The 22214-nt window shown below is 42.5% G+C and overlaps 1 protein-coding gene across 1 annotated transcript in view; it reads right to left on the bottom strand.

Moving 5' to 3' along the window:
• LOC127003279 (BAI1-associated protein 3-like) overlaps positions 1-22214 on the bottom strand; it is a 317122-nt gene that overhangs the window by 39949 nt on the left and 254959 nt on the right. The window contains exons 11-13 of the mRNA XM_050869734.1: positions 13862-13906; positions 6765-6924; positions 269-381 (exon numbers count right to left, since the gene is read on the bottom strand). Coding sequence (XP_050725691.1) covers positions 269-381; positions 6765-6924; positions 13862-13906 — 318 coding nt within the window. The remainder of the gene's footprint in view (positions 1-268; positions 382-6764; positions 6925-13861; positions 13907-22214) is intronic.

The following is a 22214-nucleotide window of genomic DNA, read 5'->3' as shown; positions in this document are numbered from 1 at the left end:
TAAAGGAAGCATCTCCAGGGTAAAAATAAATAAAAGTAAGAAAAGCCCGCTAGCACTGCTCCTATAAATGAAAGTAGGGAAGAGTGGCCAAAAGAGAGGTCGGCTGCGGATGGAGAGGTGTCTTGATACTCCTCTCTCACTCTTTCTTCCTTCCTATTACGATTCACTCTTATTCCTTCATCGTATTATCATATTTCATTCCTCTCTTCCATAGTTTATTCCCCCACTCCCCCACACACCCATTCACGCCTTCCTCCTAAGTACTCACCGGTCTTCGCGCGTCGACAGCCACATCTTGAGGTTGATCTGGCCCTGGATGTTGGAGCGCAGGGAGCGGCCTTCCAGCGGGTACCATTTGTCGACGCCCGTGCTGGGGATGTCCTGGAAACACACGGGAAGAAGGTTTGGTTTTAATTGTCTCTTAGTAACTGTCCTTTTTTTCACAGAAGAGGAAACAGCTCAAAGGTAAAAGAAAAAAAGTAAACAAAAAAGCCTGCTAATGAATGGGATGTCCTGGAAACACACGGGAAGAAGGTTTGGTTTTAATTATCTCTTTGTAACTGTCACATTCTAATTTACAGAAGAGGAAACAGCTCAAAGGTAAAGGCAAAAAGTAAACAAAAAAAAACTCCTAATCACTGGTCTTATAAAAGCAAATAGGAATGAGCGGCCAAAATAGAGATAAATTCCGAAACAAAAGTTCTGAAGACACGCTGTTGAAAGATCACCACCATCACCATCATCACCATCCCAGGCAGATCGGTGAGAAGAAAATTTTGGAATGTTTCGAATTTTATGGAGTCCCTACGATAAGAAAATGTTTTATTGGCACATTATTGAGAGCTTTACCGATCTTTGCGTTTGTTTATGGTTGAGTAGTAAAAGTTCAGAGTCGTTTAAGGCTTTTATTTTGCATTGTTACTTAAATTATAGTTTCGGAGACGCAGTATTGAAAGATCTGTTATCAATTAATTGCTGTGTTGTGTATTGAGTGACCGATTGTTTCTTGTTTAAATATGTGAGTTCTGAGTGGTTTGGTAATATATTTTCTACAACAACTACTGGAATTAAGGTTTTGAAGCACAACATTGGAAAACTTAAGTCATTGTAGTACTGAGCTTGTGGTAGACATTTGGTTTTGACTTAAGTATGAGTTGGAGTGGAGTAAGAGTTTGGGATTCTTTTGAGGTTGCTACTAAAAAAAAAATGAAGTTCAGAAGACACAGTATTGAAGTATGTTTTCGTGGCAGTGTATACATGAGTGCCTGGCGTCTGTTTCTGATTTTAAGTACAGTGGTATTATTATTATTATTATTACTTTTACAGCAAAGGAGACAGCACAAGGGCACACAAAAAAAGGAAACAATAAAAAAAAGCCCGCTACTCGCTGCTCCTGTAAGGAATCCGAAGAGGTGGCCGAAATAGCGGTCAATTAAGTGAAAGTTCCTCGCAGTGTGTATATTTTTTTTTCTAGTTTGCTTCAATCATCGTAAAAAGCCCTTGGTTGAAATAATTGGTTTTCTGTTTCCTATGAACTGAAAGGTAAAAAAAAACTGTACTTTAAGCTGAAGAAAAACTAATTTAAATTCAAAAAAGGCTCTGATCCTTTTCCTTTCCCATTTTCATTTACTTCCCCCTCTCCTCCTCCTCCTCCTCGTCGTCCTTGTCTTCCTCCTCGTCCTTGTCCCACTTCCTCTCCTCCTCGTCCTTGTCCTCCTTCTCTTCCTTTCCTTCCTCCTTCTCTTGCTCTTTCTCCTCCTCTTTCTTATCTTCCTCCACCTCCTCCTCCTCCTCTTTCTCCTTATCTTGCGCTTTCTCTTCCTCTTCCTTATCTTCCTCCACCTCCTCCTCTTTCTCCTTCTCTTGCTCTTTCTCTTCCTCTTCCTTATCTTCTTCCACCTCCTCTCCTCTTACTTATCTTCTTCCACCTCCTTTCCTCTTACTTATCTTCTTCCACCTCCTCTCCTCTTACTTATCTTCTTCCACCTCCTTTCCTCTTACTTGTCTTCTTCCACCTCCTCTTCCGCTTACTCCTCCTCTTCCCATCTCTTCCGTTACTCTCATACAAGTTTGGGGACTTCATCTTGATAAATTGGTCAACTTGGCTACTCTGCGTCTCCATCTACTGCACACTCACCAAACTTCTCTTGTCAAGTTATAATTGGTCACCGTAATATATCCAGGTGGTTTATCTTAAGCTTTGAGTGTGTATTTGTAATGTTAAGAAAGTGATTGTACTGTTTAAAAAAAATTGCTTGTTCTTCGTCATTTTATAGTGATGTGGCTTTTTTATTTATTTATTTTTTTTTTTTTGCATACGAGCTATTATATCACTATGTTTGTTACTATTTGTGATTTTTCAAAACGGTGTCTGCTGCTTTATTTGACTAGTGGGTTCTGAAGGATTTTTTTTTCTCTTTTCTGAATATTCTTGTTTTATCATTCGTGTTCTACTGCACATTTGTTTAGTGTTCCATATCATCAACTTACTGCGACTCGCTTTCCAAACAGTGCTTCTAATGTCTCACTGTTCCCTGGTATTTGGCCACACACGGTTATTGCGTCTCAAACAGCTCTTCACATTTACTCAATTTTTTTTTTAACTTTCTATATACTCACGTTATTACTTCGACCCTTCCCTCGCAAGTCCTTTTAATGTCTCACTGTTCCCTGTTTTCTTTCCACACGCGGTTATTACGATTTAAATAGGTCTTCACATCTTTCTTTTTTTCTAAACTTTCCATAGACTTACGTTGTTACGACCTCCCACTCCTTTCAAGTCCTTTTTATGTCTCACTGTTCGCTGGTATCTGCCCACACACGGTTATTACGATTTAAATAGGTCTTCACATCTTTCTTTTTTTCTAAACTTTCCATAGACTTACGTTGTTACGACCTCCCACTCCTTTCAAGTCCTTTTTATGTCTCACTGTTCCCTGTTTTCTTTCCACACGCGGTTATTGCGACTCAAGCAGCTCTTCACATCTACATTCTCTTTTTTTTTTTTTTAACTTTCCATATACTCACGTTATTACAACTCCCCCCCCCCCCTCCCCCCTCCACCCTCAAGTCCTTTTGATATCTCACTGTTCGCTGGCATCGGTCCACACACTGTTAATGCAATTCACAAAGTTCTCCGCATCAACCTTTTTATTTGTTTCAACTTTCCATATAATCAGGTTATTACCAACTCTCGCCCCCACGCTTTTTCTGTAGTATTTATAAAACCCACAGTAAACTTCGCTGTACGCTAGAACTCATCTATGTATGTATGTACGTATCTATGTATACACGGTTATTGCTATAAAAAGGCTTCCACCTCTCCTTTCCTCATTTTTAAGTTCCATAAATAATCCTAATATTATGTTCCCTGCTTTTTATGTATGCATTTTTTAACGCCACAACAACAGTGTCTCATTATCCGCTACAATCGCATACATGTATAAGTCCTGTTGCTGAAAAATACGAAAAAAGTCCTTCCCCTCTACTTCCTCTCACTCCGCGCCGAGCCACAAGCTCGAGGCGGAGGAAGGAGGAGGGAGCAAGTACTTCATCGTATTAAAGTCTTTTATGTGGCGAGAGCTTTAGGGACAATGGACGGACGGAAGGTTGAAAACTAAAAAGATAATATCCTTACGAGCTGGATACAAAGGTGGATTTAGTCTTCGTATGTATAATGCTGGAAAGGGAGAGGGAGGGAAAGAAGACGGGGGGGGAGGGGGGGGGGGAGCATAAGCTGATTTGCCCGAAGGTATATGCCACACTCGGTTCTAGGCAAGGTGGTGGTGGAAGTGGTGTGCTAACTGTGGTGTTGGTTAGTGTGTGGTAATGGTGCAATGGATGTGTTCGAGTATAGTGGTAGTGAAGTGGTGTGGTTGGTTAGTGAGTGGAAGTGGATATGTAGGAGGAGGAGGAGGAGGAGGAGGAAATATGGAAACATGGAAATGCAGGCAACAGAAAGCCTATTGGCTCATTACGAGGTCGCCCGCTTGGGTGATTTAATCTGCTCGACAGCCACTTGGGGCTTGAGGAGCAGATGAAAGCACCTCGATATTGAGGAGCAGATGAAGCACCTCGTTATTCAGTTTACTCCTGACGCAGCGAAATGACGGTCGATTTTATATTTGAAAGAGTTGATGGTATTCGCATTTACTACTTCTGAGGGAAGATTGTTCCAGTGGCGGATGACTCGGTTTGAAAAGAAACTCCTTCCAATGAGGAAAGAGTGTTACATCGACTCGACTGAATGGGTAAACCATTATTTCTAGTTCTTGAGTTGGTTTGCAGTTCAGAGAATTTGGAGTAATCGACGTTAATGAACTTTTTCAGATACTTGAAGACTTGAATCATATCCCGTCGTAGGCGTCTTTTCTCCAATGTAAAGAGATTGAGTCGCTTGAGTCGTTCCTCGTACGGTTGAGCCCTTAAGGTTGGAATCATCTTCGTGGCGCGTCGTTGAATCCTTTCCAGTAAAGCAATGTCCTTTCTGTAATTAGGAGGCCAGAACTGTACTGCATACTCGAGGTGCGGTCTTACCATGGAATTATACAAGGATAGCATCACGTCTGGTGTTTTACACTCGAAGTTCCTCGCTATGAACCCGAACATAGTGTTGGCTTTGTTATATGCTTTTTTTTTTACGGTGATTCGGGTGTTTCAGGTCACTGCTGATATTGACTCCAAGATCCTTTTCCTCCTGCATCGCCTGCAGAGGTTTCCCATTCATGATGTATGTGTGGTTATTATTTTGGGACCCAATGTGCATGATTTTGCATTTGTAAACATTAAAGGACATTTGCCATTTTTCCGACCATTCAGTAATGTGATTGAGGTCTTTCTGAATGATTTCGCAATCGGTCTTTGTGAGGACCTTTCCACCCACCTTGGTGTCGTCAGTAAATTTTGATATTGTGGATTTCAGTCCTGATTCTAGGTCACTGATATACATGATAAAGAGGATGGGTACCAGCACTGCCCCTTGAGGCACTCCACTAGTGACTGGAAGCCAATCGGAAGGCTGTCCGTTGAGTAGTACTCGTTGTTTTCTGCCGGTGAGCCAATCTCTTATCCACGCGATCAGATTGGCACCAATGCCCGCCGAGTGCAGTTTCTTAGGGAGTCGCTCGTGCGGTACCTTGTCGAAGGCTTTCTGAAAGTCCAGGTATATAACATCACTGGGGATGTGGACATCCCAGTTCTTATATATACCTTGGAAGAAGTCTAATAAATTCGTTAGGCAGGAGCGCTTGTTTCTGAAGCCATGCTGAGTGTCGGAGATTATATTATTGTCTTCTAGAAACTTAAACATAACAACATATGATAAGAGGGGGAAGGAACGTGGTTGGGAAGGGGAGGGAAAAAGGAAGGGGAGAGGAGGGAAGGAAGGAAGGAAGGAAGGAAAGAGGAGAGGAGGGTAAGATGGGAAGGAAAGAAAGATACACACACACACACACACACACACACACACACACACACACACACACACACACACACACACACACACACACACACACACACACACACACACACACACACACACACACACAGGAAGAGGGGAAGAAGAAAGAGGAAGAGGAAGAGGAGGAGGAGGAGGAGATGGAAACATGGAAACATGGACTAGCAGGCAGCAGAAAGCCTGATGACTCATTACTAGGCTGCCTGCTTTCAGTGATTTAATCAATTCGTTTGCCACAGGAGTGGCTTGCAGGGAAGGATTAAAGCACTTGTGCACCTACTCTTGGATGCGTTCAGTTCACTCCCGATGCAGGAAAGTGGCGATCAATGCGATTCTTGAAGGAGTTGATGGTCTCTGCTCTAACCGCTTCTGCAGGAAGGCTGTTCCAATGGCGAGCAACTCTATTCGAGAAATAACTCTTGCCGATGTCGGTATTGCATCGCTTTGCTTGAATTGTTTTTCCATTGTTTCGCGTCCTCGGGTTAGGTTGTAGCGTGAAGAGTTTGGAGTGATCAACGCTGCTGAGCTTGTTCAGGTATTTAAAGACTTGTATCATGTCTCCCCGCAGTCGTCTCTTTTCCAACGTGAAGAGGTTGAGTCGCTCGAGTCGCTCTTCATAGGGCTTCGTCCTCAGTGATGGTATCATCTTCGCGGCGCGGCGCTGCACTCTCTCAAGTAATTCAATGTCTTTCCTGTAATTTGGAGACCAGAACAGCACGGCGTATTCAAGGTGAGGCCTTACCAGCGAATTATACAAAGATAACATAACTCCCGGCGTCTTGTATTCGAAGTTCCTCGCTATGAACCCGAGCATTGTATTGGCTTTCTTACAGGCGGATTTGCAGTGTTTTGTTTGTTTCAAGTCACTGCTGATGGTGACCCCGAGGTCTCTTTCCTCTTGCACTACTTGCAGTGGTTCGCCACCCATGTGGTATCTGAGGTTACTGTTTCTGGATCCGATATGCATTACTTTACATTTGGTAGTGCTGAAGGACATCTGCCATTTCTCTGACCACCGAGTGATCTGGTCCAGGTCTCTCTGGATAATTTCGCAGTCTGCCGTCATGAGGGCCTTCCCACCCACCTTTGTGGAGGAGGAGGAGCAGGAGGAGGAGGAGGAGGAGGAGGAAGAGGAGGAGGAGCAAAAACAGGTGCAACAGAAGTGGTAGAAACAAAACCCGCTATGCACTACTCCTGTAAAAAAAAAATAATAATAAAAAAATAACAGGCCCCCCCCCAAAAAAGAAAGATCAACATGCTACTTTCAAGACAGGTAAGTACGCCCATTTCCCCCTTCGCCTGTGCTCACCTGCAGGGGAATGTTGACGCAGCCGAGGAAGTCGTCTTGGCCGCCGCCCTGCCGCGCCGACTGGGCGATCTGTTTGAAGAAGCGGCCCAGACCCTTGACACCCTTGACCTCGTTCAGCTTGCTCACCACCTCAAACACGCTGGACTCGTCGTCGTGGTCCCTGTATCGAGGAAGAGGAGGAGGTGGAGAGGAGAAGGAGGTGGAGGAGGAGAAGGAGGAGGTAGAGGAAAGGATGGAGGAGGAAGTGGAGAAGGAAGTAGAAGAGGAGATGGTGGAGGAGGAAGAGGAGGAGGAGGATAATGAGGGAGAGAAGGATGAGGATGAGAAGGAAGAGGTGGAGGATGAGGAGGGTAGTAGAGGAAGTAGAGAAGGAAGAAGAGAAGGAGGAAAAGGAGGGGGAGGAGCAGAAAGACCAATGGGAAGTGCAAAAGAAGGAGTAGAAGTGATACGAAAGAAGGAGAAAAGATAAAACGAAACAAAGAATAATGAATTAGTAAAGTTAAAAAAAAAACATAATTCACTTGTATATGAAAACATCAACCAAAGAAATAGTAATAGCAGTTCTGGATAGCAACAGCACATGCTTTTTCTTATATTATTATCAGTAGAAGAATCCTCCATATCTGTCTGCTACGGGAGGGAAGATCAGGTGTGTAAAGGTATATTTGTTTTGCGTTCCATATAATCAACTTACAATGACTCGCTTTCCATACACTACTTCTGATGTCTCACAGTTCGCTGGTATCTGCCCACATACTTTCATACACACCTCCTGACCTCTTTATGTAATGCCACTGAATTCCACACGAGAAATTAATCCAGACCCAGAAATAGTTTTACTGGCTCAGGGGATCGAACTCACGACCGGCTAGATGGGAAAGCCACTCCTTAACTAGTCGGCCAAAGAGGTACCCCATTGGCGGAGTGAGTCTGGGAGGGTATCCACATCAGGCGGGTCAGTCACTGCACGTGTAGCTTGTTTGCTGTCTGTGTTTGATCGTCGGACTGATGAAAAATAGGTTGTTTGTCAATTTATATACATCGTCACAATTGGTGCTCATAGTAGAAACATCAATACGCGGTAGAGAGATATTAAGCACAGCAATAAAAGCAATAAAAATCTGTCGTCAAACTTTTAACTTTATTGCGTAGCGTTTTTCTTTTTGAAGGTAGTTTGTCTTTTGCTGATACGAATATTAATTGGAATGACGCGTACAGATGAGCTAACTTATCATTTGCAATTTCACTTTAACAAGGCAAATATGACAAATAAAAAACAAAAACGAATATGTCTAGTGAATGTCAGACTGGTGAAAAATGTGACTTCACGTTTACAAGAATGCACGGATGTTCCAGAGACAAGAAAAAAACAAGGGATAAGTAATGAGTTAAGTCTGTCTGTCAATGAATAATCTCTACTGAGGCAGCTTCCACGTAATTCTAATCTAGACAGAGTGCGACAGTAGCGTGGGATGTCATAAGCAAGGGAGTGCGTAGGCGAACCGATGATTAGTAATGCTTCACCTCTGCTACTCCTTTTTTTGTTATAAACTAAGTCAAAGTACATCGCGATTACTCAGCGCGTAACATACTAGAAAAAAAATACACCTCTCCTTATCCTCCAAGTGGGTGACGCGATGAGTACTTAAATGCATGGAAGAGTTTCACCTACCTTTCACCGAATTAAAAAGACGTTGAAATATAGTAAGAAATTGTCTTAAACTTCCATTGTTATGAGTCAAGCAAGATTGTAAGGGTAATTTGTGGCTTTACAATCACTGAAGTTTAAGTATATTCAGAGAGACTGCTTAATCTAGATCCTTTCTCACTAATTTCATGAACACTGTTGCATTGAAGAGAGCCATTTTATATATGATTAATGTTGAGTTTATTATTATTCTGGTCTCTGTGGCTCTTAGACCGAACCAACGCTCTCTCATCAACTTTGTATTATCAGTCAATCCACAAAGAGGCCACGCCCCATCCATATCTCGGGCTGCAAGTGATTGGTGAACGCTGAAAAAAGTTAAATATCATTGGTAGTTGTTGGGATAGATAACGAAGGCTTCATTTTCAATAGTAATCTAAACACAATGAACACGCGTCTACAGGCAAAATTATTTAGTGTTATGACGTATCTTTATTCTATTATAAAGGGTTTGCTTTGAGGGTTTTATCCCATCAAAAGCTCGGGCGGGCAAAGTAGTGGCTAAGAGCATTGTACGTTCTGAATGGGATATGGAAGGGTGGTAGTGGGAAGGTGTGTCCGATCATTCTTGGGGGGAGAGGGGGGAGGGGAGTGACAAGTGTCGATTCTCTCTCTCTCTCTCTCTCTCTCTCTCTCTCTCTCTCTCTCTCTCTCTCTCGTAATCCAGCTAATCCTGAAATAAAACAGAATGGTAAATAAATAAGCTAACGCATAATCTAGACTGTTTCCTTCGACAATTGTTCGTTTTTATGTATCGGCTCATTTTTTCAGAGGTGTTTTTATCCCCTTCTTACGAGAAATAATTGTAATTCTGCATAAAAAGTGATGAACGCACCGTTGCCAGATTATCGTACTCAGAACTTGGTGCTGACCGGTTTCTAACGCATAACTATTGACAAAAAACATCATAATTTAACTATTTTAATGATAACTACAAATTAATCTCGTTATTAAGGCCCAGGAGACAGTTTTTGGGTAGGAAATCGGTAAATATTAGAGGCTGAGTACGACAATTTGGCAAGGTTGGATGAACGTGACCTAATGGGCGATGTGTCGGCTGGAACAATTGATGACACTCCACCAACACTTTTCTGAGGCGGCGAGTGAGTTTTGGAAATGGTCCCTGTGGTGTGTCCTTGCTTTTAATGGTTTCTTTTTTTCAGCTTCCCCTTACACAAAATCCTTTCAAGAGGGGCGAATTTGGAATACTGTTTTTGTTGTTTTTCGGTACACCCTCGTTTTTTTTTCGTTTTTTAGAGTGTGCTGAGCGGATTCTGTTTGTCATTGGCACTTATTCTCTCCTCCTATGTCGGAAAAAAGAAGGCACATTTTATTTTCTTATTAAGCTGAATATAATTAGGGGAGGGGAGGGATTTTACTTTAACTTTCCTTATATATATTTAGACACGCGTGCCATGGCTGTATCGGAAAAGGTTCAACACACCGAACAATTTTGTGAGAGTCGCGACCCGATGGGAATCCACGTGACGCTACAAAGGAAGAAGCGTGCGGCAAACGGCTCGACTTCAATCAGTGTTTTCCCTTCCCTGCCGGCCACACGCGCTTTGTGTTTCCGTATTGTCGGTGTGTAGCACGTTGAGCAGACAATGTATGGCGTGACGGCCTAAAGGGGCTATTACATTGGGCAAATTTTCCGTGGATCTTCAGTCAAACCACGATTTCCGCTGGCGTGGTTCTCATATTTCCGTGGTTTTCTGACGTGTCCACGATCTTCCAAAGCTACGGTAGATTTCACCGAAGGACTACGGTATTACTCACCATTATCATCAGCAGCAATAACAAGAAACAAATGAGGACCACGCTAGCCGAAATCGAGGTTTGACTGAAGATCCATGGAAAATTTGCCCAATGTAATAGCCCCTTTAAACACACGCTTGTGACCTCAGAAAAGCGTCTGATCTGTATGGTTTATGGTTTCTCATTCGGCAATCCAGGAAAAGCAAGTCTCTCCCAACGTAACATGGAGTAACTAGAGGAAAATGATCTCCATAACTTATGGTATATTCGCTTTCAAATATATTTACCGGAGGTAAAACTATTTCCACGTGAACAAGAAACATATTTTACACTGAACTTAATAGCGTGTGTCCCTGAAATAGAGTGCTCAGCTTTCTGAAATATTAGCGAAAATAAAAATGATACGGCGATGGTTAAAATAAATAAGCCGATTCGGACCGAGGCCAAGATATAACAAAGCAAAGCCGGGCCACGGGAAAATAAACGGAAAGCAAATTCTTAAGTTTCTCCTAAAATCGAGTTATAAATATTATAAACTATAGTTATAACCCTGGATCAGAATTTGCTTAAAAAAGGGGCTATTATTTTCCCTTTTTGAGAGATCCTTATTTACAGTAAAGAGTAATTAAGCACTCACGCTCGACGTTTTGTAGATTCACTTTCCATGCCTCGGAGTCTGGCTATGTTTACGCTCACAGTATAGTGTCGTCACTTTCGAAGCTTTATTACTCATCCTCGAAGCTTCGGAGACTCGTCATGGTAACACTTACAATGCTGAAGCTTGGGCACTCCCTCTTGATGCTTCGGAGCCTTGCCATGATTATCGTGATGACTTAATTGCTACGAGGCATCAACGTTAATCTGAATGTCCAAAGAGAGTGTTTCCAAACTCGCAACTACAATACACTCATCGTGAAGCTTTACCGAACACTGCTCCAGAGAAATCTCAAAGCGAAAACCCCGGACAAGTAAGAAAAAAATGGTTATCGGCCACTTTTTCAAACCAGTGTGTGTATTCAGCGAGTTTGAGAAGTGGGAGAATATTTCTGGTGTCAGCTCCTCATCTAGTATTCAGGGCGTCTTGAGGCGTCTGGGCCCGAGAGTGCGCCATTTGTCTGCTGCTTCCCCTCTGGATGCCGCTCTCTCAGGGCTGTGTCGTGCACGGCTGCTTGGCTATTCACTTCACTCGACGTATATACAAGTTGTCTCCCCAGACATTGAAACTGCTTCTTTTGTTTTCAATGCGCTATACAAAGACTTATCCCTTCTTCTGAAAGCAATGTTGTTCCCTTAAAGCTGTCTTGGGCGGTTACTCGGCCGTTTATTTGGTTCTTCGTTTGTATGTCGTCTTGCCAGTTTTAAATAGCCTTCTCTTAGTCTTCAATTACCCGGCAAAAATACCCCTCAGACAATACAAAAACTTTCTTTCTGTTCCTCGGGTTCAGCGCTTGGCCATTCCACTTTGTTCTACGTATGCACTTGTCAGACACGATTTTGTCGCCTCATCGACCACAGACTCTTTCCTTTGTCTTCAGTACCCGAAAAAGACACACACTAAATATACAAAAAACTGTCTTTCCATCGCTTGAGAGTACAGCGGAAAGAGAATCTTGATCCCTTCAAAAATTCGTTCTTTCTTTTGCATTTTGTTATTCAAACTTCCTGACCGCAGATTTTGGTGAAAATAACGCTGTAACTCTGTCTCTTCCTCCTCCACTTTACCTTAAGTTCACTCACAATCCTCTTTCTCCTACTCCTCCTCCACCACTTGGAAAGGAGAAGACTCTGAGGAGATATGATAGAGGTCTTCAAGTACCTGTATAGGTTCAGTAATGTCAATCATTCCAAGTTTACTGACCTCTAAACTAACTCGATAACTAGGAGACTGGTCTGCGGATCCAATGCAGCTTTTGGCAGGATATTTGATTTTTAGAAACAAGTTATGTCACTGAAACATTTTTTATCAACATAAGTAATTATTCCGAGATTAATTAACCTTTTTAAAATTTCATCGACCGCTTTTCGTTGCGACAGGAGTGCACTGAACGCCGGCGTGTCTGCGTGCAGCAAGTGTTGTAATCTGGTCAGCAGGTCAGTGCCTGGCGAATGGATTAAATACTTAAGGCAGGCAGCCTCCTAATAAGGCTCTCTGCTGTCTCTTCTTTCATGGTTCCTTGACATATTCAGTCTCTCTTGTCTGCACTGTACCAGTCAAAATGTTATTTACGAGCAGTTAAGTGAATAACTGCGAATCTCTATATTTGTGAGTGGTCAGAATAAATATTTGCATATTATCGAGTCCTTGCATGATATGATAAAAAAAAAATGTTGACGTAAATAATATAGTTAACAGAAAAGAATGGTTGACATGTGTTATATTATTTACAAAAACTGACTTTATATATTGGCGCATTTAAATAAGCACAAAATATGACGAGTCCTTTGAGTGTAAGGGTCATAGGACATGATTGAACTATCTCATGGAATAACGAACAGCATGATAATCGGTTTCTAGTAAATGAGTAAAATACAATATCTGCCATACGCTGCGTCGTTTCCAAGGTTCAGACAACTTCAAACGGCGCTCAGGAGGCACCAAAGAGACCTCTGACGGGGCTAAGGGAAAATATCCGATCATGGCATTTTTCTTGCCTGAGTTTTGACGAGATAAGAAAAAGAAGGAAAGAAGCAGTAAAGAATTTTGATCGGGAGTCAACAACAGACGAGAAAGAGACTTGCAGCAACTACGCAGGAGATGGCAGGCAAGGGACGCCCGCCATTTCGTACGCACCGTTCCATTCTGTACGTATAATGAAAAAAAAATGACCCTTGGAAACTGAGCTGAGGAATAACATAGAAAAAAGATATTGTCGAAATGAGGTTGATAAATATCGTTTGTTTCGGCAGCTGAGCCTCACAGATAAGCTCTTGAGCACCTTACATGACCTGAGCTGCGGCGAACACACACACACACACACACACACACACACACACACACACACACATATACTCTCTCTCTCTCTCTCTCTCTCTCTCTCTCTCTCTCTCTCTCTCTCTCTCTCTCTCTCTCTCTCTCTCTCTCTCTCTCTCTCATTAAAGTCTACGGTAATAGCAATGCAAAGTTAGTTACACGTGAACAAAACACAATCTTAAACACCCACTGGGGACACACTGCACTGGTCCAGGTCACACAGGTAAAGAGAGGCATAGTTACTCGCCTTCTGCTTTACGTACACCCACAACACCCACGCTCGTACTATTCCAGGTAAGGCAAATAGATTGATAGTTACTCGTTCTCTGCTTCACGTACCCTCACATCGCTCACGCTACTCCAGGTAAGGCAGGTACACAGATTGATAGTAACTTGTCTCCTACTACACGTACGCCCACAACGCTCACGCTATATGTACCTGCTATTTCTGGCGGCATAAGAACATAAGAACATAGGAGTCTGCAAGAGGCCGGTAGGCCTGTACGAGGCAGCTCCTCTGAACCTAAGCTCCCGTGTAGCTCCCGTGTATCTAACCCCACCTAATATCGCTGTCCATGAATTTATCTAATCTTTTTTCATAGGTAATGGCGTGCACTTACTCCTGCCCGGGAAACAAAACAGATTCAGGGTTGCACTCACCAGATGTCCAAATGAAGGATGTCGAAGTTGATGTCGTCGATGTCACTGTTGGGGGGAAAGAGGAACGCAATGAAGACAACAATACTAATAGCAATAATGCTGCTACTACTACTACTACTACGATCACTTTACTACTACTACTACTACGATCACTTTTACTACTACTACCACTACTACTGTTAATAATAATGATAATGATAATAGTAATAATAATAATAATAATAATAATAATAATAATAATAATAATAATAATAATAATAATAATAATAATAATAATAATGATAATAATAATAATAATAATAATAATAATAATAATAATAATAATAATAATAATAATAATAATAATAATAATAATAATAATAATAATAATAATAATAATAATAATAATAATAATAATTATAATAATAATAATAATAATGATAATAATAAAATATGTAAGCATCTTAATGAAAATGGTATAGATGGTTCAATTCAATAAAACAAAATTCTAGGGGATAAATAGAATTACAAAAGTGACAAAGATGCGATGACAAGTGACGTTGGAAGAAATTAAGAAAAAAAGACTAAAATTAATGAAAGTAAAATGACTTACTTCCCTACAAAGCAGAGCATACATCATGTCCCCCTCTAAAAAATAAAAAATAAAAAAAAAATAAAAATAAAAAAGTACACAAGATGATATATTACGACAGTCGCTTCATTAGCAGGGTTAGGTAAAAGGGTTCGAACCCCGCTCTGGTTGAAAGATTATTTCCGCTGACAAGGCAAGGAGCGGTTATTGTCCCCCTTGAACAATGGAAATGGAAGTGTGTTATGTGTGTGGCCCCAGCAGTACACATAAATCGGTTAAATGAGGGTATTTATAGCCTGGCGGTGACGAGTCCAGCACGTGATCAGGCCGTGTCGAATCACAAGCTCATACTCCCAGCTAAAATCGCTACGCACACACCTCGCCTACTTTTCCTTTTTCCTCTCCATCGGGTCTTCTGTCGGTCGTCGGAGAATCGCTGGCTATTGATTGGGTCACCGCGAACACCTCTATTCAACTATTCCTCCTCACTCCCTCCTCCTCCTTCCCTCCTTGTCTCTTCCTTCTCCCCCACTCCTCTTCTTGTCTGTTCCCCATCCTCTCCTCCTTCGCGGTGCAGCCTCTCAAACAAGACATCCGCACCCGCCCTCGACATCTCACTTGCTTCATTCTTTATATAACTCCTATGCTATGATCCCTCGTCACTCTGTCCTCGTTCCCTTCTTGTCTCGTTCTCCTTTTATCCTCCGTTGTGAACTCTCTCTAGCCAGGCATCAGGACCCGCTTCGACCTCTCCTTTCACTCATTTATTATAACACACCTCTGCTACGGCCTTCCCCTCCTCACCCCCTTCCCCCCTTCCTTTTCCCGGGGCGCTCTCATCTATGGTACAGCCTCGCCTCCCTTCCTTCCTTCCCCCAGGGCGCTCTCACCTATGTTTAAGCCTCCCCTTCAACCCTTCCTTCCTTCTCTTGAGCGCTCTTGTTATCCACTCAGCCAACACCTTCCCGTCTTCTTCCCTCATCAGATAAATTCATGGCTAGCGAGGTTAGGCGGGGTTAGGTTCACAGGAGCTGCCATGTATAGGTCTAACGGCTTCTTGCAGGCTTCTTATGTTCTTAATAATTCATCTTTGTTACAGTCCCTCTACTTTATCCTCCATCCTTCCTTCCTTTCTTTCCTTCCCTTCCTAGTGCTCTCTCTCCAACCAGCCAACCTTCTCGCCCCCACAGCTCATTTTTTATACATTCTCCTTTCTAGTCCAGGCCATCATTTCCTCCTCCTTCTCCTCCTCCTCCTCCTCCTCCTCCTATTCCCCTGCCTACCTTGGGCCAGCACTTAAGATGAGTTCGTGTGTCGCTTAATATCTTTAGTTCACGTTTTTTTTCTTTCTCTTACATCTCTTCTTTTCCTTTGTGATATGAATTCTTATTTTTTTCCCTTCATCTTTTGTAGTGGCAACGCGGTGTTTATTTTTTTCTGAGGTTTTGATTTTTTTTTCACATTCTTAAGTTGATGTATATTTGACATTTCTATTATTCTTTGGTATCTTTTTTTTTCTTCTTTACAGGCGTAGTAGCCCTTTGGTGTGTTTTCCTGTACCGTCTGAAAGGTTCTCAAAAAGCTTCTTGGGGAAAATGTCACTCAAAACCAGCTTCATATCTAGATGGATAAATCAATAACAACAAAAAAGGGTATGACGATTAGAAAGTAACTAAAATACCAGAAAAGCAACAAAAGGAAGGAAAACAAAGAACAATTAATGAAAAAAAAATATAAAAAAAGCTTTCGTGTAATAAACCGAATGGCTCCTACCCGCGCACAGTATTATTCATTATCTAGGCCGTTTTCAATTAGCAAAATGAACACCGAGTCTATGAATTCTAGTAACCAATAGGACAAGGCTTTGTGGTAGTTGCTGTGGCTGTGGTATTCCTTCCAATCAGTCCCACATTGCAGCGAGCGAATGGCGAAAATCATTACGTGAATCGGACTGACTTTCCGACTCAGCGAACACGAATAGCATTAAGGACAAAGCTAAATGGCAGGTGAGTGGCGCTCTATGACCTTGAACTGTTATGACCTTGCCTGTTGCTGTGACCCAACGAGGAAAATATATAGTGATGACGTGACAAAAACGTATAAAAAGCTGGCCGAGTTCGAGTGGCACTTATGATCTTGACCTTGACCTGTAATGACCTTGCCTGTTGCTATGACCTTCCTCCTAATAAACCCAATGAGGAAAATATACAGCAGTGTCGTGACAGGGGCAAGAACGTACACTAAAAAGCTGGTGGAGTTCGTGTTGGCTAAATGCAAGTCGAGTGACACTACGATCTTGACCTATAACGACCTTGCCTGTTACTCTGACCTTCCTCCCAATAAACCCAATAATGTAAATGTATAGTGACGTCGTTAGAGACAAGAACGTATAACTAACTGGAGGACTTCGCGTACACTCTAGACCCGAAGAAGGAAGAGGAGGCAAAATAACTGACAATGGAGGGAAAATGACAGCGGAGGAGGAAATGGGCGAAGTGACGCAGAGATGGAGGCCAGCCAGGTCGCATAAGAGAGGAAAGTATAACAGACTGACAGTGGAGGAGAACCGATAAAGAGCGAAGACAGAGTAAATAGAGAATGAAAGAAGATAAACATATATATTAGAGACGAGGAACCCGAAAGCAAGGAGGAAAGGAGAAAACAGACTGACAATGGAGTAAAAAAAAAAAAAAGAAGGAAAAAAGAAAAGACGAGCACCGGAGGAGATCGACCACAGCAGCTGAGGGAGGGAGATAAACACGCACTGAAGAGGAAGAACCCAAAAGTAAGGAGAGAAGGAGGCAAAACAGACTGACAATGGAGGAAAAAAGAGCAGAGAAGACCAAGTACAGCAGCTGAGGAAGGAAGAAAAACATATACCAGTGCGTAGGGAAGAGAAGGTAAGAGGGGAGGAAAGGAAAAAAACAGACTGACTATGTAGTTAAATAAAAATAAAAATAAAAGACGAGCACTGAAGATCGATCACAACAGCTGAGGGAGGGAGAAAACATAAGCTAAAGAGAAGGAAACGGAAAGGAGCGAGGAAAAAGTGGTTAGACAGACTGGTAATACAGGAAACAAAAGACTAGCGCTGGAGAGCATCGTGTAGATCATCTGAAGCGGAGATTAAACCTTCGAACAGAGCAGTTGGTGGAAGGAGGCAACATAAACTGGAGTGGAGGAAACGGAAACTAAGGAGACAAAACAGTCTGGTTGAAGGAAAGAAAAAACAGAGATTATTAAACCTTCTAACGCAGCCTAGGTAACGAATCAAAGACCTCAGCCCAGCATACGCAGTACCGAGGCACGCGTAAGCCACCACAATAACATCATCATCATCATCAACAGCTCCTGCCGGCGAAACACGACCTCACGACCTCCCAGACGTCAAGAAGGGCCAAGATTTAAAGGGGGCGTGGCTTCCTTATTGATTGGTCGATGATATGAACTCAAAAGGGTGGGGTGGAGAAGGGTGGGTGGAAGGACTTTTATTTTGCCGCGTTAATTTATATATATAGAAGTATAGTCTGATGATGACTCGATATTATGCAAGCTGTCGGAACTAAAAATAGTGGGCCATCAAAGAGAGAGAGATATAGTTAAGTACACCGACGAAGACTGGCCAAGAGTTGAAGCCACGATAACCACAATAAGCTTCGGTAAGTGTTGTGTGTGAGCGAAGAAAGTTATGAAGAGTGACAGTGAGCTAAAAGAAAGAAAAACGTACCATGAGAGAGAGAGGGCGCGAGAGCGAAAGCGAGAGAGAGAGAGAGAGAGAGAGAGAGAGAGAGAGAGAGAGAGAGAGAGAGAGAGAGAGAGAGAGAGAGAGAGAGAGAGAGAGAGAGAGAGAGAGAGAGAGAGAGAGAGAGAGAGAGAGAGAGAGAGAGAGAGAGAGAGAGAGAGAGAGAGAGAGAGAGAGAGAGAGAGAGAGAGAGAGAGAGAGAGAGAGAGAGAGAGAGAGAGAGAGAATTACATAGATTAACATAGAAAATCAGACCACACAGACCCCATGGTCCAGACTAGGTGGTCTGTCCTTAAACCTAAGTGAAACTACACTAATCAGATGGCTCCAAAACGTTGCTTTTCTACTCTAGTTAATATTAAGTTCAACGAAGTGACGGTCGAGCTTGTTTTTAAAGGAGTCAATCGTGTTACATTGGACCATTGACGGTGGGAGCTTATTCCATTCTCGCACTACAACGTTGGTGAAGAAAAATTTGGTGCAGTCTGAATTTACTTGTCTACATTTGAGTTTTATGCCATTGTTCCTCGTTCGCAAAGTGTCATCGATCATAAACAATTTTGTTCTGTTTACATTCGTGAAACCATTAAGTATTTTAAAACATTCGATCAGTTTTCCTCGGAGGCGACGTTTCTCAAGAGAGAACATGTTAAGGGTGGAAAGCCTTTCTTCGTAGGATTTGTTGTGCAAGGAAGGGATCATTTTTGTTGCCCGACGCTGAACACCTAATTTAGCAATGTCCTTTGCATGGTGAGGAGACCAAAACTGTACTGCATATTCCAAGTGGGGTCTGACTAAACTATTGAAGAGCGGAAGTATTACATCTTTATTCTTGAATAAAAAGTTTCTTTTAATGAAGCCCAACATTCTGTTCGCTTTATTTGCTGCATCGATGCATTGATGTGAGAATTTGAGGTTTGACGCGATTTTGACCCCCAGGTCCTTAACGCATTGAACGCTTGTGAGTTTAACGCCGCGCATTTCGTAATCGAACTTCTTATTTCTTGTTCCAACTTGAAGGACCTGGCACTTGTCTACGTTAAAGGGCATCTCCCATCTATCCGACCAAGCTGAAATTTTGTGCAAATCCTCTTGGAGGCTTTGCCTGTCTTCGTCAGTGAGAACCGAGTTACCAATCTTTGTGTCGTCTGCAAATTTACTAATGCGATTATTGAGTCCAACATCCATGTCGTTGATGTAAATAATGAAGAGCACTGGGCCAAGAACCGAGCCCTGAGGGACGCCACTAGTGACCGGCGCCCACTCTGAGTTAAATCCGTCAATCACCACTCTTTGTTGTCTGTTGCTCAACCAATTCGCGATCCATTGGTTTACTTGACCGTCAATACCTATTTGCTTTAATTTATAAAGTAATTTATGATGTGGGACTTTATCAAACGCTCTCTCTGGAGAGAGAGAGAGAGAGAGAGAGAGAGAGAGAGAGAGAGAGAGAGAGAGAGAGAGAGAGAGAGAGAGAGAGAGAGAGAGAGAGAGAGAGAGAGAGAGAGAGAGAGAGAGAGAGAGAGAGAGAGAGAGAGAGAGAGAGAGAGAGAGTGGAAGAAAGAGAGAAAGGAGACTCGGGACTTGAACCTTCTTAGCTTCGTCCGCCTTCCTTTGGGTACGTATTCACTATAAGATCTATCACAGTCACGTCCTATATATATTCCCTACATCAAGAGGGAAAGGAAACAGGTAATTAGAAGAAGTGGGTGATACGAAAATGGTGAAAGTGTGCGTCCCTTTTTTTTTTTTACAACAAAGGAGACAGCTCAAGGGCCCACAAAAAAGGAAACAATAATAAAAAGGCCCGCTATAATAAAAAAGCCCGATATAATAAAAAAAAAACGCTAATAAAAAAAAGCCCGGAACTGAGCAGCCTTGAGAGACGGGACCAGGATGACTGACTGGATGCCGAGTTGGTACGACTGTAAAACGATTTCGAGTCCTTTCCGCTGATGAACACAAAAGACTCGAGCTCAGGAGTAACCGGCTACCGACTGCTGAAGGACTGGTATACCCCATTTAGCCTTAAGTGAGAATGCATCAGAGAAAAAGACCCGCTCGCTACCGTCCCACCTGACTCGACCTCAAGCCAGTTTTTGCCCAGCGCCCATCGGATCAACTGTCAACCTATTACCAACACCAGAGCAGCCATGCCCTTACTCTGCTACCCACGTATGGTGAGGAGCTACTTTCCTGACTACAGTACTTTGGGTTCTTGTATAGGGGCAGTTCTACAGTCCAATACAGTGCCATCATAAGCCCCCAACCAAACTATTTTCTCCATAAATGTCACGTTTTCTATACTTGTTAAGAGATTCTAGAGAGATTACCTGTGTAGTTTCCTGAATTTTCTTTACCTTCTATGTCAACATGGGGAATTTTCATCGTCTTAAGCACTGAATTTCTGAGCTTTCAAACCCACTGTGTCAAACTGTGGAACTGGTCCAATTGTCCGTCTGCTGTCTGTCTGTCCGCTCTTAAAATTTCAATTGAAAAAACAAGCAAAAAAATGAGCGAAATGCGTCTCTCTCTAACACACACACACACACACACACGTAGAGCTTCGCAGTGTAGTGGAAAGCACGCTGGACTCAAACCGAGAGGACCTGGGTTCGATTCCCGGGCAGAATGGAGATGGATGGGGGTCTCATTTAATCCGTCTCCCGTGACCAACACCCAGGAGTGATTGGGTGCCGGGTATTAGTTGGGGGTTGTGTCCCGCCTCCTGGGTGTGAGTGCATGGGTGTGATGTGAAGTTTCAGCCGTACCCAAAGACCCGTCACGAGAGCTCCATGCGGGAAGGGTACTGGCTGGCGATCGAAGTCCAGCGCGTGATCAGACCATGTTAAATGATTCTCTCTCTCTCTCTCTCTCTCTCTCTCTCTCTCTCTCTCGCCGGAATCAGCTAAGGCTTCGTCAGAATTGGAGGATCAAGGGGAGGATCGGAGCATTAAGCGATGGAAGTCACTCATCCGTCCCGTCCCTTCTCCTCCTCTCTAGTCGCAGGAGGTCCATCAAGGTTACGCAAGCCTTATTCAATGGTTGGGCGGGAGGGAGGGAGGGAGGGAGTACGGGAGGGACTCGGGACAAAGGATGAAGAAGAAAATATACTTGTTGTGCCCACCCGTGACGCATGTGGAGCCTTGACTAATTGGAATCTGATAAGAGAGTGAAGGTGGTAATTGAACGCTGACGAGAAACCCTCCGCATAATTACCTACCTGGAAATGCTTGATGCGTGGTGTGGCTTATAGGAGGGAAGTGGGGATGAGTGGTAATGATGATGAGGAGGAGGATGAGGATGAGGAGAAGGATGGCGATGACGATATTGCCCACGATTGTGACGAAAGCAAAACAAAACTAAAACATAAAAGAAACAAAAGTAAAATCAATGAAAACGATGACGAAGAGGTAAAAAAAAAGTAAGACGGTTAGAATATAAGTAATGAGAGGCAATGGTACCTTATTGATAACTTAAGCATGAGGGCCGTGTGATGGAACGTAAATGAATGTAAGAATGAATCAACCTGACAATCAGCAAATCACCCACTCTGTCACTCTGTCATTTAATCAATACATAAATTAGCAAAATAACGTTTACGGGTGGATGCTAAAGTGTACACAAATGAACGTATGGAGAAATGAACGCATATATAAATGAAAATGTAAAGAAATGAACGTGTGGAGAAATGAACGCATATATAAATGAAAATGTAAAGAAATGAACGTGTGGAGAAATGAACGCATATATAAATGAAAATGTAAAGAAATGAACGTGGTCAGAAATGAACGCATATATAAATGAAAATGTAAAGAAATGAACGTGTGGAGAAATGAACGCATATATAAATGAAAATGTAAAGAAATGAACGTATGGAGAAATGAACGCATATATAAATGAAAATGTAAAGATATGAACGTGTGGAGAAATGAACGCATATATAAATGAAAATGTAAAGAAATGAACGTGTGGAGAAATGAACGCATATATAAATGAAAATGTAAAGAAATGAACGTGTGGAGAAATGAACGCATATA

The sequence above is a fragment of the Eriocheir sinensis genome, chromosome 3 (assembly GCF_024679095.1).
Source record: "Eriocheir sinensis breed Jianghai 21 chromosome 3, ASM2467909v1, whole genome shotgun sequence".
NCBI classification, from domain to species: domain Eukaryota; kingdom Metazoa; phylum Arthropoda; class Malacostraca; order Decapoda; family Varunidae; genus Eriocheir; species Eriocheir sinensis.
The sequence above is the reverse complement of the archived record's forward strand: the minus strand, read 5'-3'. Positions and strand labels throughout refer to the sequence as shown.